This window comes from Drosophila navojoa, chromosome 4 (genome assembly GCF_054131105.1).
Source record: "Drosophila navojoa isolate 15081-1374.11 chromosome 4, UAZ_NAV_1.0, whole genome shotgun sequence".
In the NCBI taxonomy this organism is placed as follows: Eukaryota; Metazoa; Arthropoda; class Insecta; order Diptera; family Drosophilidae; genus Drosophila; species Drosophila navojoa.
Genome location: NC_142892.1, coordinates 12,585,187 through 12,602,742, shown reverse-complemented (window position 1 = coordinate 12,602,742; position 17,556 = coordinate 12,585,187). Strand labels below are relative to the sequence as shown.

Sequence of the window (17,556 nt, the reverse complement as noted above, 5' to 3'; positions counted from 1 at the left end):
ATTTGAATTTATACCATTGATCGCTCACAAGAAGGAATATTCGGTTTGCTTTTGATAAATCCAAGTTGTGAGACATATTCATAGCACTTTATTTACGATGAAACATGTAATATATGTGCATTGATAATGGACTTCCATTCGTTGTTGGTGGCAGACATAAACTGAAATTTATAGTGGCCATGCGGCAATGGGGCAAACTTCAAATACTCCTCCTTGAATATCATGTTGCGCACAATTAATTCATTCTGAAATAGATTAAATTAAACATATCATAAGGTATTCAACAGAACTACTTACTTCGTATGGGCACGAGTGATTAAAGTTTGAGCTTTCCGACATGTAGCTCATAAATAGCTTTGCGAATGACATTTTTTGTGTCGGCTTCGCCATGAGTTTACATAGGTCAAAAGTTGAATTAACAAGGAATGGATGATATCCGTTGTATTTTCGCCAAAGACTAATAGAAACCTTAAAACAAATGTTATTCATATACCAAATACGTACTCTACATCTCTAAGAAGCACACACAGCATACCTTCATATTGTCCCAAGGTTTGTTTATCAAGGTCGCATATATATTCAAGCCGACGATGCCACGACCAAGCATTTTGAGATTGCATTGCTGGAATGTCAATCGCGATGGATCCAGCGATTCACACTCGATATTGGTGAACCGGGACACATCAGCAGCTAGAGTATGGGCTGCCAAAAGCAGAATTGCGAACGGGAACCGCATTGTCCGACAGGTTGCGAAGCCCATTAACGACTGCTCAAATGAGCCTAGTCGTTGAAATGAATTCAAATTAATTTGAAATTAATTTTAGAAAAGCATATTGAATACCCTAATGTTAGATTGGCAATATGACAATATGAAAAACAAATCATAGCGAAAATCAGCGCAGTCGCCAATAGGCGTGTCATGCCAGCTGTCTAGTCTCCAGTAGGCGTTACCTGATAATTATCGGAGTATATATTCGAGCTATATATATATATATATATGCCCACTTCAGTGCGTGAATATCCATGATCAGTGGACCATTTTTACTCATCAATGATTATCAGCTATACTAAAATTATTGGAATAACGATCAAGATTGTAACGCCAATGACTGACTTCATTTGCGCATATAAACAAAAGTAAAAGCAGTAAATTATGAAAGATTAATAATCATTCAACTTCAACATTCCAAATGATTGTTTTATTAATGGGAGATTAGTATAGGCTGAGATTCCACAATATATAAATACATGTTCATGAAACAAATTTACTGTAATGTTTATAGTTATATCATTAGATCGGCTAAAGTTTTGATTTTGAGTTCCTAAAATCTCTATACCATAAGCAACCGTTCTTTTTTATTAAATATATTTAAAATACCATTTCAAATCTTTTATTGTTCCTCTGAAAATGAAAAATATGTATTGACAATTGTCTTCCACTCCTTGTCAGTTGCTGCCATGAGCTGAAATTTATACTGCCCGCTAGGCAGTGGCGAGTACTTAAAGAAATCTGCCTTAAAAATTAAGTCTTTTACAAATATAGCATTCTGAAAATATGATAAACTAATAATCAAGTCTTTTTTCGGACACATTTCGACTTACCTCAAATGGACAGGAGTGATTTAAGTTTGAGTTATGATATATCATGTCGAGAAACATTTTTTCAAATGATAATTTCTCATTTGATCTTTTCATATAATTACAAAAATCGAATGTCCTATTAAAAATAAACGGACGATAACCATTAAACTTTCGCCAAAGACTGATATTAACCTAAAAGAAATTATCAATTGGCTAGATCCACAACAATCTCACTAGCATTAGCTACCTTGGCATTGTTAAAGGGTCCTTTGTTCAGTCTAGCATATATGTTCAAGCCAATGATCCCACGACCTAGTATTTTAAGTTCACACTGCTCGTAGGTAGCATATGATGGATCCAACATCTTGCACTCGACGTTCGTGAAGCGAGTCACTTCCATCGACAAAGCATTTGTCACCATGAGCAGGATTCCAAAGCGGAGCCACATTGTGCTATTCAGTAGTAAGCGAATCTTGTACTGAAACGAAAGAGTCAATTTTTTATATGAACATATTTATTTAAACTTATTGATCGCGATTATTAAACGTGATAATATCCTATGTATAAAAAGTTGGTATATGTAATTAAGAACATTTTACAATATATAGAAAAAAACACAAACAAACTAATTTGTTTTTAATAACAAGCCTTTTGATTGGAAAGATTTTTACGCTCGGACATTTATATACTCTTTAAACAAGTTGAACTCCGTTTTTCTCTGATAAAGTGTTTTAAAATTTCGTTGCCTACTTTTTTGCGCAATTAAAATTATAAAAGCAATGCAGAGTCTAAATTTATATTATAGTGGAATCTAACAAGCATAAATTAATTTTTAAAGAGTTTTTACCTAAATTCACTACGATATATATATATATATATTTCAGTCTTTTTTAATATGAGAAATTTGTATTCAAAATTAAAGCAAATATTTTGTTATAGATATATTTGGATGAAGTCATAGAGCTTGGCTAAATGCAATATAATTTCTATACGCTTTCATTAATTCTTAAACCTTTCGCAATTTTGAATATACACTAACTCATGCATAAATTACCATTTCGATCTAGTAGCCTTATTAGATTGTTTCACAATTTGTCTTAATTACAAACATTTTCACGGTATTGACTTTCATAGTTAATTGCGCCACCTTAATAACTTAATCTATGACAATTTCAGCACAAAGCTCTCATTTCATCGTTCATTCAGATGTGAAAGAATATATTCTTGTGCTGGACAAACATACCGATAATATTACATTTGAGAAAGGATTTCATACTCTCAATCGATATTAGCACTGACCGCACTTAATCACAGCAGATACCGGCTCTCAAACCCATTTGGCCCGGGACTAGGTCAAAATGCTAATTTGCGGCTGTGATGCCTCGAATCGAATCGAGCGCAATCAACTATGCATTCGGGCAACGCATTTTGTGGCCTCTTTTGCACTAATTAAACTCGATGCACAAATGTAAAATGAACTACATAATTTACGCTCCACGAGGTTTACAAATCAGGGATGAAGTCTCTAATTGCAATTTATTTTGTATCATATGAATTATTCCCATGCCAAAATGATTATAAACTTAGCCAAAGTAGTACAGAAATAGAATATATAACCAATGTTCTATAATTTACGACAATTGCTCAGTTTTCGTATACCCTAATGGGTTTAGAATTGAACATTTCATAATTTCTCGTAAATCGATCATTTCATTACGAATTCTGATTCGTTCAACTGATACAATTAACTAAAATATAAATGTGGCCATTCGATTTAAATTATTCGCTCTATAAGCATATTTGACTATTCTAAAAAATCTTCATAAAATACGCAATACTATTTAGTTAATGTACTTTAATTTGCCTTTTATTATTACATTCACAATTATTTATTCAATTATCAGTTATTGATTTCAGTATTGACGAAGTGGACATTGATGATTGTTTTCCATTCGTTATCGGTACCTGCCATAACCTGGAACTTATATTGGCCTGGTGGCCATGGGAGAAACTTGAAATAGTTGTTGTCGAAGACCAGGTCTTTTATAATAATACCATCCTGGAATGGGCACATATTAATCAAGTGATACATCTTTTCAAAATATGAACTTACTGTGTATGGGCAAGAATGATTCAAATTCGAGTTTTTATTTAAGTAATCCATTAGCACTTTTTCGTATGACAATTTCCTGGTTGATTTGTCCATATACTTGCAGAAATCAAAGGTCGAATTCACAAGAAAAGGATGGTAGCCATTAAATTTCCGCCAAAGGCTCATATTGATCTTTGAATTTGAAAAGTCAGCGGGTTTCCATTAGCTCAAGCAACGTACCTTGGCATTATTGAAGGGGCCCTTCTTCAGTCTCGAATATATATTCAATCCAACGATACCACGACCAAGAATTTTCAGTTCACATTGCTCATAGACGGCATACGATGGATCTAGCATCCTGCACTCAATATTTGTAAACCGCGATTCACTGGCCGAGTGAATCTCGGTTGCCAGCAAGAGCAGCACAAAGGGAAACAACATTTTACGATACTTTGCAAAACGCTATTGCACCCAATAAAGTCAAATCAGTAGTATTAATAGTCGCCAAGCATGGAATATTATGAAATATCTAAGCGAAATTGTTCGAAAAGTGGATACCCTCACCAGGCATATGTGTATATATAGATATGAAGAATCAAACTATTTTTCTCCTTAGCTAATAATTCTTATTAAATAACAGTTTTTCTTCACATCTTTATACACGGTGATAGCTATCAGAAAGAAAACATCCTAAAACAAAAAAAGTTAAGTCGATCCACGTTTTATACGGTGGAGTTGCATTCATCTGCTCGATTTCAGTATACCCATCCAAGCTTGCAGCGTATTTAAATAAGTTTTTAATGATCTTTTCTGACTAAAAATGCCCTGGCTATATTGTTAGATTCGAAAGATGGTTCTGGCTCTTGGCTACTGTTGGTATATCGGCTGTTAACGCTTGACTGGCCTAATCCAACTAAAATTAATTTAGTATATAGTTCATAGTATATACTTCACAATATATGTAATGATATCGAGAGCATTTTCAGAAAATCCATGGAAAGTCTGTTGTTTGTTGTTTATTGCAGTTGTCGGACGAAAGTTAGAAACCAAAAGTTTTGGCTGTGTTTTTGCATTGGAAATCAGGCGTAAAGTTTTACAGACTGACGAGGCAACTGGGCGTGGCAGCTGTTGAGTTGGGGATTCACTAATTTGCATATTTTTAATGCAAATGCCGCTCGGTCAACGAAATGACATAAATTAAGCAGCAACATTTTCATTTCGGAATATTAGGGATCTCGTGCTATATTTATTTTTTTTTGTAGCTGGGCAACCAGCAAATTAATTTTTGTGTAATTAGTCGCAAGAATTTGCAGATGACATAATTTGGCGCCCAGTTTGTCATTTGCATAAATTTTAAAGCAACTTTGAACACGCCCAAAAAGGTCCTGAGGCAAATGAGAGAAGTGGAAAAAAAGCAAAAGCAAATGTTGTGCTGCGATAATTATGACGGAGATTGAGCGCTGAAAACTTTGCCGACAGCCAGGCGAACATAATGAGCGAGAGATGAAAACACGCTTAGGAAAAACACCTTGGGAAAATCATGTTGAGAGCGGCCATGTATTAGGCGGCATAGCTGAAACTCAATCAAAAACTTTATCTAAGCTATGCAAAACTTGCTGTTGCCAGCTGCTGATTGTAAGGTGTTATATGTATTAGACTGTCTCTGTGTGTGAGTGTGTGTGTGTTTTGACTGTATAAGCAGGCAACTTAGTTGCCATTATTAGCAAGTTTTCTTTATGCAAATGAGTGTTGAACAGGAACAGCACAAAACAAAACAAAATGAATGAATATTCCCCGCTCTGCAGAACTTTGCAAAGCATGAAGAGTTATTCACTAGCCCAAGGTATTTTGAATATCAGCAGTAGACACATTTATTACCCAATCCTTTTGTTTTTGACTTAAGCTTGGCTTAGGCAGCTTCAGAGTCAGATTTCCGTCAAGTTTCATTAATGCACCATGCATCGAGTGTCATATCATTCAGCTTCTGTCAGGCAGTCTCATTGCATTTGCTTTTGCCATACATTCCCCTAAAACCTAAACTACGAGCATTTATATATCTCTGAATCATATGCTAATGTTTTCTATTTCTTAAGCAATGAGGATCAATATTTACACAAGCTTGATAATATTTAGCCTTTGATTTTGGATATACCCTCCAGTGAGTGGCATAGCATCCAGCTTTTGTCACGCAGCTGCCTTCACTCAAGTTCCAAGTTTCGTTTTTGTAACATTCACTGGAAGACTTTAGCACAGTTTCATAATCATTCATAAGGCTATGCTTTTTATTTCGCAAGCAAATTATGATCTCTAATCTCACAGATGAACATCAATCAATATTTCCTCAGGTTTCATAGATGTACCATTCATCGAGTGTCATAGCATTCAGCTTCTGTCAGGCAGTCACATTGAATTTCTGCCAGACATTCGCTAGAAGACCTAAACTAAGAGATTATACATTTCTGTGAATCATATGATTATGCTTTATATATCGTAAGCAAGAAGGGTCACATTTACACAAGCTTCACATTATTCAGTCTTCGGCATTTATGTACCTTCCGTCGAGTCTCGTAGCATTCAGCTTTTGTCATGCAGCTGCCGTCACTCAAGTTTCAAACTTCGTTTTGTCTTATTCACTAGAAGAGTTGTGCACTGTTTCATATGTATATATTTATGTAATGTCTGACGAGTCACGGCTTCTCTGAGTCTGATCAGGTTGACGGCCGATATATAGTTATTGATATATTAGTTATGAGCATTTGAGTCGTTCATATGATTATGTTTTCTATTTCTCAATCAATATAACGGCCAGGAGCAAAGCTGAATGCCCAAGAGATTGCGAGCTTGCGCTTGGCTTTCATAACTTGCCGCAATTACATTGAAATGAAAGCCGGACTCGCTACGACCTTTAAGGCAGCCCATTGATTTGGATCCATGAAAGCCATCCACACACTCACACACACGGCCGGGTCCAATGGCTTGTCATAAATCAATCCAAGCGAAATTTTAGCCAGAGCATTAAAAGCATTACAAAAAGCGCAATTTTTTCTGAGCCGCGTATGCTGTCATGTCTTTGTCATGTTGAACAAAGCCAGTTGCCAGTTCGAATGGAGGCAGCGACCGTACCGTTACGTATACGCCCCCGTAGGCACACATGCAAAGGACATCGAGGCAAATGAATGAATGAATGCCAAACCCAAGGCAATCTATTGTCTGCTTCTGTATAATGCTATGAGTGTGCGTGTGTGTGTGTATTGGATGTGCGTGTGTGTTTGTGCAGATGCTTAGCCCAGTTTCTGTGTCTATTTTCTCTTTGCATGTTCACTTTAAGCATTTGCCTGGCATTTGATTGTCTTGTTGCGCCCTACCAAATCCTCATGCATGCCCACATGCCTAAATATATCTATAATCCTCATTTATATGCATTTGCCCAGTGGCCATATCGAGAGAGTGTAGAACATTTGTATACATTTATATAGTATATATTACGAGCATATCTGAATATCTTACATCGTGCTCAAAGCAATTGTCGCAAGCTTAAGCTGTTGCCTGTGGCTCTTTAAGAACTGCTCTTAAGCTTGCCATGATATTGCGTTCCACATGTGGCATGCAACACGTACCACAAAGAGCCGCAAGACCGCAACAGCCGCACCCATCCCCCCTGCAAACCAGCTTCATTTCGGTTTCGTTCAGCAAACTAGTTTGACAGCTTAGCTCGCAGTTGAGATGCAATTGATACGAGAATCAAAGCAACCAGAACTCGCCTGAATTGGCCAAAGTTCATTGCCACAAGTCCTCTGCGAGCCACGCACATGCAGCATAATGAAAGTGAAGATGCAAATAGTTGCTGAACAGGTCTCGATTTTGGATATTCGATGTACGTGCAGCTGGCATAGTTCGCCAGCAAATTCAGCAGAGAAAAGAGCAAAAACCCAAGTACCATGCTCCACTCAAATAAAGCGCAATCGTGCGCATTAATGAAATATGAAAGAGACTGAGATACAAAAAGAAAAAAAAAATGGAGGAAGAGAAATACAAATAAATTCAATTGATATATATGGCGTCAAATAGTTGCAGCCATTGCAAAAGTGCATCGCATGAAATAAACCGTTGTAACATTGACATTTGGAAATGCTTTCAATTCACATGAGCGAACATCAATAACACATTTTCAGCTAACCGAACGAGAGAGCCAAAAGCTCTGCTCTATTCTATGGATTTAACCATGCAGACACCAAATAACTATAATGGATATATATGTATATATTTTTGTGTGTGTGTGTGTGTGTGCGGATGCGAAATGGCAAAAGTTTTTGTTCACAGTCGAAATGCAAAAATGAACATAAATTTCAATTCGATTTTTGATTTCGTTTGCTGCTAATGACTGTTTCAATTATGAATAACGCTTTTGTGGCTAGTGAAAATATTTGCAATTTAGCCTAATGAGCATAAATAAGAGCATGAATTATTAAAATACTATTTAGAACATTAAATATTTTCGATGAGAATCAAGTTTATAATTACTTTTAAATATGAATTGCATGCTTAATGAATGAGCTGAGTTTAATTATGGTTTACATTAAAATAAATAGAATTGAAGCGAATGATGAATGATGTAAGTAATAAAAAAAATAAAAAAAAAATAATAATAATAATAATAATAATAATAATAATAATAATAATAATAATAATAATAATAATAATAATAATAATAATAATAATAATAATAATAATAATAATAATAATAATAATAATAATAATAATAATAATTAAAAAAATACTAAGAAATTTAAAGAATATATAAATGGAGTAATATAGTTTATAATTTCTACTTATTTAAGAAAATTGTTGGCACCCCCTTGCTAATGCTGCTTTCAAACTGTGTTCATTCATATGTATGTATATCTGTTTCGTAATTCGAAATGGGTTTCGTTTCCGTAGCTTGCACAACATTAACCGCATCATTACGTTTGCATTCATTGCACAACGTGACATTTCAATTGGCCCAAGTCGGGTCGAAAGTGTGCGCCAAGACTACATAAATCCACTGCGGATGGCGGAGCTAACCGCTCCCCTAAGCACAATGCCACACACACACACACACACACACACACACACGCAAGTGGGTAGAGATGTACACCCACATACGGTCGTAAGTCAGCCAAGTGCACTGGGCACGTACAACAAAAACCCCGCCGTAAAATGTTGGCAAACTAGCGACGAGGGCAACGCTAAAAAGTGTAAGAAAATCAGCAACTAAATGGTTGGCGGAGCGAACGGGACGCAGGCAGCCAGAGGGCCATGCACATTTTGCTACTTAAAGCCACAAAAGCCACACACGCAGACACACACACGCACACAGAGAGAGAGAGGAACATACACACAATGCGACGGCGTCTTTATCACCGCCATTGTTGTTAATTTTGCAAGGCTGGCTGGCAGCTTTACGCCGGAAACGGAAACTAGCGGCACTTGGCTGTCGCGGCAACGTCGCTGCTAATGTGTCGCTCTGTGTGCATGTGTGTGTGTGTGTGCGAACGACATTTACAGTTGAATTATGAGCGCACATAAATAAAATGTCATTTGGAATGGCAGCGACAAAATGGCTGCTAAAATTTCCGTTGCTCACAGCACGGGAAATTACCTGAACTGCGTCGTTCACACGAAATTGAGCCCGCAAAATGTGAAGACGCACACATTGACATAAACCCCATAATAATATGCTCGCAGCATCACAGAATATTATAACAGTTAAGAGCCCGAACGAACTCAATCAAAACGCTGAGCCATTTAAAGCTGCCAAAGTCAGTTGGTAACAGAGTCGAAATCAAAGCCAACAAAAAGTGTGGAAATGGGAAATGGGAAATGGGAAGCGTGGCTCAACCCTGCCACACGAAATGTGTTTTGCAGCTATCTATTAAATATTTACATTTGTTTGTCAGTTTTAAGTGTTTCGCCATCCGATGATGTATTCAATTTGATTTTAATCCCATTTTCCATGGCCCATGTTCAGGTTCAGGATTCAGATTCAGATTCAGGTTCAGGTTCAGGTTCAGGCCATACAATATTTATACGCACTCATGACATGCATATTTAAAATAACTCTGAGACCTTTTTGAATTGATTTTTTGCCAAATTTGTTTTTTGATTTGAATAAGAGGAAACCATGCCACAGCGCCGAGCAGAGTTAATGGCAGCAGAGCAGAGTGAGGCGCTGAAGAGCTGAAGAGTGACTAGCTGATAAAATATGCAAGTCGACTTTTAAGCACAAGCCACAAAGCCAACTTCAATCCTATTTGAATTGCAATTTCTAGAAGTCGAGAGCAACTAACTTACGATTCAACTGCTTGAAATGTTTTCATGTTGCTGCGGCAGCTGAGCTGGGGTCAAAATTTAGAAACAAGTTTGGGGGCAAGTGCAATATTTATTTATTTGTTTCTTGCTTTGCTATTTTCAATTTACGTTTACAATAATTCAACAAACGTGGAAATGGACAGCTATAAATTCGAGCGGGCAAACACGCAATGCAGTACGAAAATGGCAAGGAAAATGAAAACGAAAATACAAACGTATTGTTGTCCAGAGAACAGAACGATTTATATGGCAACAAACGATTTAGTTTCACGACGTATAAATACGAGTTTGTGTAAAACAAAAAGAAATAACCTGCTCTAGTCGGGAGTGCATGACTAGGGAATACCCTGAAGTGAAGAGAGATTGAAACTATTTCTATTGGAAAATTAATATTATACTCTTACTTATTTCTTGTAAATTTCATATCTCAAAAAGTTCTGATTTTGTCTGTCTTTATGCAAATACATAGATACTTTGATCATGCCATTATTAGCTGATAGCTGACGAACTGATTCACGCTTGATCATTAAGCATAGTAAATCAGCAACTAAATAGAGGCCATGGTATGCTAATACCAGGCACTGCCACACCTATTCTCAGTAGCTGCAAAATGAAGAATATATTTTAATGCACAGACAGTAAGGGAATAAAATTTACAAAGTATAAAATGTAGAGTTTTTATTTCTCTGGTGAACACAGTCGGGGCAATTTATGTTATGCCTTGCTCAACTCGAAAACATAAAATGTGCCGTGAATTGAGGAAGAGCTGAGTTTCGAGCTGCGCGGCGGAAGGAGGCGGGAGGCTGCTCTTCCGGTTTTGGGGTCAGTGTAAAACAAATGCCGACAAGTGCAATTAAGTATAAAAGGTGGCCAGGGGGGTGAAGCGTGCTCAAATGGCTGTAATGCCAGTAAATGGCGATGTGAGTGCGGTCAGTAGTTGCTTCTGTTTCGTTTGCTGCCAGCTGCCAAACCGAGACTGAGACGAGTATGGGCAATGTGGGCGGTGTGGGCGTGTGGCAGCGGACAGTGGGCAGTGGGCAGACCTTGCATGAGTCACGCGACATTTTGTCAACTGACGCGAGTTCAATTTGTGCGCAACACAATTGGCCATTGACATTTACCGTGAAATTTATGATTTTTATGTCAGCGGTAAATCAAGCAGAGGATAGCAAGTATAGCAAGTAAATGTTAATAGATGAGCAGGAAATGACATGGTTGACAATGAATATAGAAAGTTAAGTTTTAGAATATAATCAGGAAGAGTTGTTACTGTGAATGCCAAAGCAGAGAGCGCTTGTTCCCTGCTTAAGTCAAAACTACATCAAGTTCAGTTTGCAGAGGATACTCTGCAAAGGTTAGCTGAGACCTATTAACTACCTGCTCTACTTATCCTGCTCTTACTGCTTTTATGTGCCCATAGCACAAAAGTTCTTAGCGTAAATCCCAGCAATTAAGCCATATTGCTGCTGCCATGTTTTAGTGTCTGCCACCCATAAAACTAAACTCTTTCATGTCAGCCACCCATTGGTTAGCTCTACTTTATGTACTCTCGCCGCTCATATCAAGCTCTTGCCGCATAATACTTAAATTTCAGCATGCATAAAACTTTGCTAAAGCCTTTAATGAATTTATGTCATTGGCAGTTCATTTGCTGGCGAGCTGGAGAGTTGGGGAATCCAGAGTAACCCAATCGTAAGGCCTTCACCTCAAACCAGAGACTAAGCCACAAGCTGACAAGTTTTGTGTCTGACATTAAATTAATTTGTTGCCTACAACTTTGGACGCTCAACTAGTGGCCCAGAGTGGCAATCGAGGGGCTCTTACATTTTGATAGTGGAAGCAAATGCAGTGCCGGCAAAAACTTGTTAAAGATGAAAATAACAAGAAAAGTTTTAAATTATTCGCAGTGCCAGCCACAACAACAACAACAACAAAGCCAAAGTTATGGCCAAGTAGAAAACAAAAACGCAGGATGTTCGCTGCAAACTTTTCGCTCTCTCTCTCTATCACTATCTCTTTCTATTTCTTTGCTTGTATAGGGTTATTTGGCTTGTATAGGCAGTGCCTGGCAGGACAACAAAGAACAAAACGATTGTATAGAAGGGGAAGGACTTTCGTGGCATTTACGTTTGCCGCGTGGATTGTCAAGGCTGTGTTATGGCAGCCTCCAGAGGAGCTTTACATGCAGCCGACACAGCTGTATTACGTTACGTATAAGGAACAGGAAAAGGAGTATATTCGAGCTGTGACCTGAGACTATATAACTTATAGATATAGTTATCGACTTTTGAATGTATATTCCAGGAGATTATCCAGAGGAATGGCACGCCACAGCTGAGCTATATGAAATATAGAGATCAGCTTCTCTTCAAGAAAGATGGCCAACAATGTTGCCAGAGTATTATTCAGTTGAGTAAGCCCGCCTTAACGCTGCTTGCTAACTTTATTGGACAATGCTTGGCAGTAATAAACAACGTTTTAGGAAAGTTTGTTCTGGGACTCTTCTTTTTTTTGCACTCACGCCCCATTAAACAACTCGAAGTACACGTATGTGAAAATATGCGTTGCAGCTATTTGTGAATCATTTGCTGCCAATCCATTGCCCACTCAACCACTCTACCTCTCTGTCGCCCTCGCCTCTTGCTGTGCTGTGGAACAACTTCATTAAGCGCTCGGGCTCGCTGCAGTCGAGTAAACCAATTACGTATCCGGTTCCGGTTCTAACAAAATGTGATTAGAGTGCAGCTGCGAGCAAACGAAATACAGTTACAGTTACAGCTCTCTTCCATCCATCTCTCTCTCCCTCTCTCTCTCTCTTTCTCTCTGACTCTTTCGCTGTGGCTCTTTGACCAGTCTGCAACATAAACCGTTTTACGAGCAAATTTTATAAGCAACAAACGGGGCTTGTTAAACGATTTAAGCAGCGTCCGGCAGTTGGTCTGTGGCAAAAAAAGGACACGACTCGGCTTGTCTGCCCCGGCTGTATACTATATAGATGCGCGCTGTGACATGCACTTAAATCAATTTACGTCCGAGCGCAGAGTTCGTAATGTTGCCACATTTCGAGGCAGCTGCACTAAAGGACCGCTACGCTGTCGTGCCAAACTCTTAAATCGTGCGCGTCGACATCAAAATGCCGTTGTTGCTGCTTCTGCTGGTGCTGCCCCTGCTACAGCATTAAATTAAATTTACCCCATAACAGCGTACAAACATGCAACATGCCCCAAACTGCAGCTGTGTGCTAAACTTTGCATCTTTTTCGTGACACTCGCCATATTTGTCACTCCGTGCAGCGGCCAATAGCTTGTCTGCTGCTCGCCTACGAGATGTAAAATGCTTACGTCGGAATGTACACAACTTGAAGATACCTATTAATATATTGAAAATAATTCTCTTAAAACTTATTTCATTTTCATAAGACAGCATCCTATTGCTGACTAAAGGCAGTTAAAGTTGGGCAGCTTTTTAAAATTGTCGATAGTTACTTATAAACTATCGATAGTAACGTCGAAGTATTTAACAGACGATAGTTAATTAATCGAAATGGACGATATTGATTGGAAGTCCATCTTTAGTCGATGTTAGCGCGACAATGAGTAAACGAGTAAATGTAAATAAAAAGAAAAGAGAAGAGATGCAACTGGAATATTTTGTGTATTTTCTTTTCAAAATTCTCATGATAAGACGCAATACTCTTACATGGCAACAAGGCAGCAACTTTTCTATAGAACTGACACAGCAACACCTTTGCGATCTACTTAGTATATGCTCTCTTCTTTTGCAGTCTCTAACTTCCTGGCTTCTGTACACGAGTTTACCACAAAATACATTCACAAACAGTGTGTGGCTGTAAGAGTAACACTTTTCCTACACAAAATCCCTTCATGCAACTGCACACATACACCCATTCGGCTCAATTATTCCATGGTATATGTCAACTTTGTTGTCTTTGCCTCTTCGCTTGCGCACATAAGTAGCTGTTCCATTCTTGGTGCTCTGCTCTGCTGTGCTGTGCTTTGGGTCAGCTGCATGCAAGTAATGAATATTACCCAGCTTCCTTAACATTGGCCGCATTGTTTGTGTGCACGCTGGAATCCCAGTCTATTCTCGTATCTTGTCCGGCCCGGACGCTGTCCGCATTCTTCACACTTCCTGCCCATAGATGTCACACGTCTTGCCATTGCCATTGCCTGCAGCTGGCACAAAAAGAATGTCTAGTCTGCCTTTGGTGTCTCCCATTGGCATTGCATTGCAGCAGCCGTGTCCATGGGCATGTCCTTGTCAGTGCACGTCCTGTCGACTGCCTTTCACATGCTCTACACATGTTCGGACCACTTCCTGCATTGCACTTTTAATTTGTTGGCTGGAAATTCATTCTGTTCAATTCATTTCTGTTTGCAGCACAGATTCGACCAATCAACTGTGTGTGTGTATGAGTGTGTGTGAATGTGTTGATTTATGCATATCCTTGAGGCTGTATTTAGCTACTGCTATGCCCAGGCAACCGTCAATTAAATTGGCGCTAATCTAATCAGCCGAATGCTTACATCCATTTACGACCGATTAGTGTCTTTGCTTTTGGCATAAATGAACGAGAGAGGGAGAGGGAGGCAGACCTGACCCACGCAGCCTGCACATGGCTGATTAATTGTTTGGCCAACACCTCAGCTGACGCCCCAGCACCCTCCCCCAGCTGGCCGGCAGCTCGCTTCGCTTGTCATGCGCATATTACGCATACGCACCGCTGCACACTTTGGGCCAAAAGATTGATGACAGCCAGCCATGGGGCAGTTGGCTGCGTTTTGATTGATGCTGCCACAGCACACAGCTGAGCTCGTTGCTAGTTTTCAACTCTTCCATTAGGGCAGAGCCTGTCTCAAGTCTAATCATGTCCAGTTCATGTTCAGTTTCATTTTTTCCAGCTCCAGTTTGTTTTGGGTTTTTAATTTTCTCTTGCGATCCAAATTGGTGTCGTTGTAGACACGGACACGCCTGCACGTAGCTAGCCCATCCTCATCCTGTCCTGTGTCTCGTTAGCTGCGCCCGCATTTCGTATGCAACGCACGTTGCTGGAATTTTGATGCCTGCCGCCTGCCGCCGGCTGCTGCCACGTTGCCGCCTCGAGGCGCTCCACAGGCATTTGTCGCAACTATTTCAGACAGCAGGCGGACGTCTTGCTATACGCAAATGTGATGTCAGTCTAATGCGCTTAAAGCTGTCAAAATTCGCGCGTAGCTGGGCTATTTAATTAGAGCAACTGCAAGAGAGAGAGAGAGAGAGAGAGAGAGAAAGTGTGTGAACGCTGCTTTAATGTGCCTGGCAGAGGACTCTACCAGCAGCAGCAGCAGCAGCAGCAGTTCTTGCTCTCATGTGTATGCCAGTCACGCGGCGTCTTTCAAACTTGGCATTAAATTTCAAATGAAAATGCTGCTGTCTGCATTGCGATACTCACAGTACACACACACACACACACACATGCAGAGGCAGCTATGCTGTAAAGAAAAATCAGCGCCAGCGACAACATTTGTCCACATCACGTATACGCCACACTGTAGCACACACACACACAGAGACACGAGCATAGTTGGAGGAAAAACTTGTCAATTTGATATCCGAGTGCAATTGTCAGTTTTACAGTTTGTCAGCAGCGACTTTAAGTTGCTTTAAGCTTCAACAACATCGCGCACACGCCGCGGGCTGCACAGAAGACACGCGCATCAACATAAACATCAAACGCAAACAAATTGTTATAAATACAGCAAATTCATGCATAAATCTCTTTAAGGTAATCAGCTGCGACAGCTCCCAACGCAGCCAAACATAGCACGACGAAATTCGCCAACTTCGAATGGGATGCGAGCTACATGAGTAACGCAGCATATGCAAGCAGGATAATAACCTAATGCGAAGCGCCTGCCACAGGAGCTGTCAAAATAAATACAATAAGAGGCGATGCCAACAGCCAGCAGGAAGCCCTCACCCCTCTACAACGACGCATCCTCATCACCGGCGTCGTCAACGTTCTCAGGCAGCTGCTAAAATGTTTGTCAAGGTGCAAATTCAATAAAAATAAAAAGAAATAAAATAAAAGCGAAGGAAAGTTGAGAAAACGTAGCGAGCGCCCTCAACACCTGGCAGAGCAGCTACCTGAGCTTGAGCTTTGGCATTTGCTGTCGAAACAAAGTCAACAAACTTCGACGACCTTATCGAGTCGTTGTCACGCCCCTGCCATCGATGGGCGAGTCATTTAGTTTCGACAGTAAAAAATTATTAAAATTTGGCCTTTGGGTGACATCAAAATGAAGCACCAACGACTAACTAAGTATGATTGACAGACAACAAGATACTCTGGAGTTGCAAGATTGAGATAAGCATAGAAAGCTAAGATATAAGATCTAGATACATTCGCTTTAATGCTTTAATAAAAAACATAGTTTCAGCTATTTGTATATGCCCAAAAATATTAAAAATTCATATTTATAGCTCAATATTCTACAGACCACAGATATAGGTCCGATATATATTTAAATATAGACACAATAAACTATTTTCTTTTGTTAAAAAAAATTTTATATGCTCAAAAACTTTTATATTCATAACTTCCCAGCAAATAGACTAGCAGATCTATTATATATTTCTATATACACACTCACATATCTCACTATTTCAGCACACCCTAGATATATCCATGGAAAAGTTCCCACCACTAGGGTATTATTAAAAGTTTAACGCATTTCTTTCTTTCAGTTCAGTGGCAAAAAGTTTTCATTGGTTGGACAATATTATGACAATAATACGCACACACAATGACAGACCCGCAAGGACACGCACACCCGCCCACACAACGCACACCCGCCCACATCCCACACACCCACTCACAGCAAACAAATAGCCAAAGTTGTGGCAGAAGCAGAAGAAGTAGACGACGCAGAAGAAGCCGAAGCAGGAGCAGAAGTGGAAATAGAAGACCCAGCCGTGTAGGAAGTGACTGTAAAAGGAGGAGAGACAAGTTTTATCTTTACGCTTGGACTGCGCTTGCGGCATCCCAAGTCGAAAACAAAGCCGAGGCAACAAAGTAAATTCCACGGCAATGAAGTGTAAAAATAACAAAAGCTGTTTCGTCCCGTTTCGACCTTACCTGGTGCTGCGTCTGCTAGTTGGAATTTAATTTCACAACAATGGCTTCTGCTCTTACTCCCTGTGCTTTCCTCTCTCTCATCACTCTCTCTCTCTCTCTCTCTCACACACACCCATACACTTAGTGTTGCTTCTCCTGCTTTGCTGACCAAAAACTTTTGGTTTACATATTTCCGTTTTTAAAGCCATTTCACAATGTTGGCTACGCTTTCGTTCTGGCCATGTCCTTGGCTTTGCCATTTAACGCACATTAAGTCGGAATGTGTCCTGTGCTGCTCGCTGCCGCTGCTGCCGCTGCTGTTGCCAACTTCCACTTCGCTGTAGCCAGTTGCCAGTTTTCAGTTCCTTTGGCGGGCATTTCTTATGGCCATTTCGACTTTTTATTGACTCGCCGC

General features: G+C 39.5%; 3 protein-coding genes across 3 annotated transcripts; all 3 read right to left on the bottom strand.

Moving 5' to 3' along the window:
- Nucleotides 1-71: 71 nt before the first annotated feature.
- Nucleotides 72-775, bottom strand: LOC115563269 (uncharacterized). The gene is made up of 3 exons (XM_030385992.2): nt 536-775; nt 298-468; nt 72-245 (listed from the first exon to the last, which is right to left on the bottom strand). Exons 1-3 carry the CDS (start codon nt 758-760, stop codon nt 93-95), a joined length of 549 nt encoding a protein of 182 aa, XP_030241852.2. The 5' UTR covers nt 761-775; the 3' UTR covers nt 72-92.
- A 604-nt stretch (nt 776-1,379) lies between these two features.
- On the bottom strand, nt 1,380-2,056 carry LOC149091413 (uncharacterized). Its single transcript, XM_089260582.1, has 3 exons — nt 1,829-2,056; nt 1,603-1,773; nt 1,380-1,547 (listed from the first exon to the last, which is right to left on the bottom strand). The coding sequence occupies exons 1-3, from the start codon at nt 2,027-2,029 to the stop codon at nt 1,392-1,394; spliced, it is 528 nt and encodes a 175-aa protein (XP_089116708.1). The 5' UTR covers nt 2,030-2,056; the 3' UTR covers nt 1,380-1,391.
- A 1,425-nt stretch (nt 2,057-3,481) lies between these two features.
- On the bottom strand, nt 3,482-4,239 carry LOC149091412 (uncharacterized). The gene is made up of 3 exons (XM_089259242.1): nt 3,914-4,239; nt 3,695-3,865; nt 3,482-3,640 (listed from the first exon to the last, which is right to left on the bottom strand). Exons 1-3 carry the CDS (start codon nt 4,112-4,114, stop codon nt 3,482-3,484), a joined length of 531 nt encoding a protein of 176 aa, XP_089115368.1. The 5' UTR covers nt 4,115-4,239.
- Between the last annotated feature and the right edge of the window lie 13,317 nt (nt 4,240-17,556).

Bases quoted from the DNA above. Each gene is read 5' to 3' on its own strand.
- LOC115563269 (XM_030385992.2), bottom strand. From the start codon at position 760: ATGGGCTTCGCAACCTGTCGGACAATGCGGTTCCCGTTCGCAATTCTG. The intron at 469-535 runs GTATGCTGTGTG...ATTTGTTTTAAG, and splicing joins AACCTTGGGACAATATGAAG to GTTTCTATTAGTCTTTGGCG. The intron at 246-297 runs GTAAGTAGTTCT...AATCTATTTCAG, and splicing joins ATCACTCGTGCCCATACGAA to AATGAATTAATTGTGCGCAA.
- LOC149091413 (XM_089260582.1), bottom strand. From the start codon at position 2,029: ATGTGGCTCCGCTTTGGAATCCTGCTCATGGTGACAAATGCTTTGTCG. The intron at 1,774-1,828 runs GTAGCTAATGCT...AATTTCTTTTAG, and splicing joins GACCCTTTAACAATGCCAAG to GTTAATATCAGTCTTTGGCG. The intron at 1,548-1,602 runs GTAAGTCGAAAT...TCATATTTTCAG, and splicing joins ATCACTCCTGTCCATTTGAG to AATGCTATATTTGTAAAAGA.
- LOC149091412 (XM_089259242.1), bottom strand. From the start codon at position 4,114: ATGTTGTTTCCCTTTGTGCTGCTCTTGCTGGCAACCGAGATTCACTCG. The intron at 3,866-3,913 runs GTACGTTGCTTG...TCAAATTCAAAG, and splicing joins GCCCCTTCAATAATGCCAAG to ATCAATATGAGCCTTTGGCG. The intron at 3,641-3,694 runs GTAAGTTCATAT...TGCCCATTCCAG, and splicing joins ATCATTCTTGCCCATACACA to GATGGTATTATTATAAAAGA.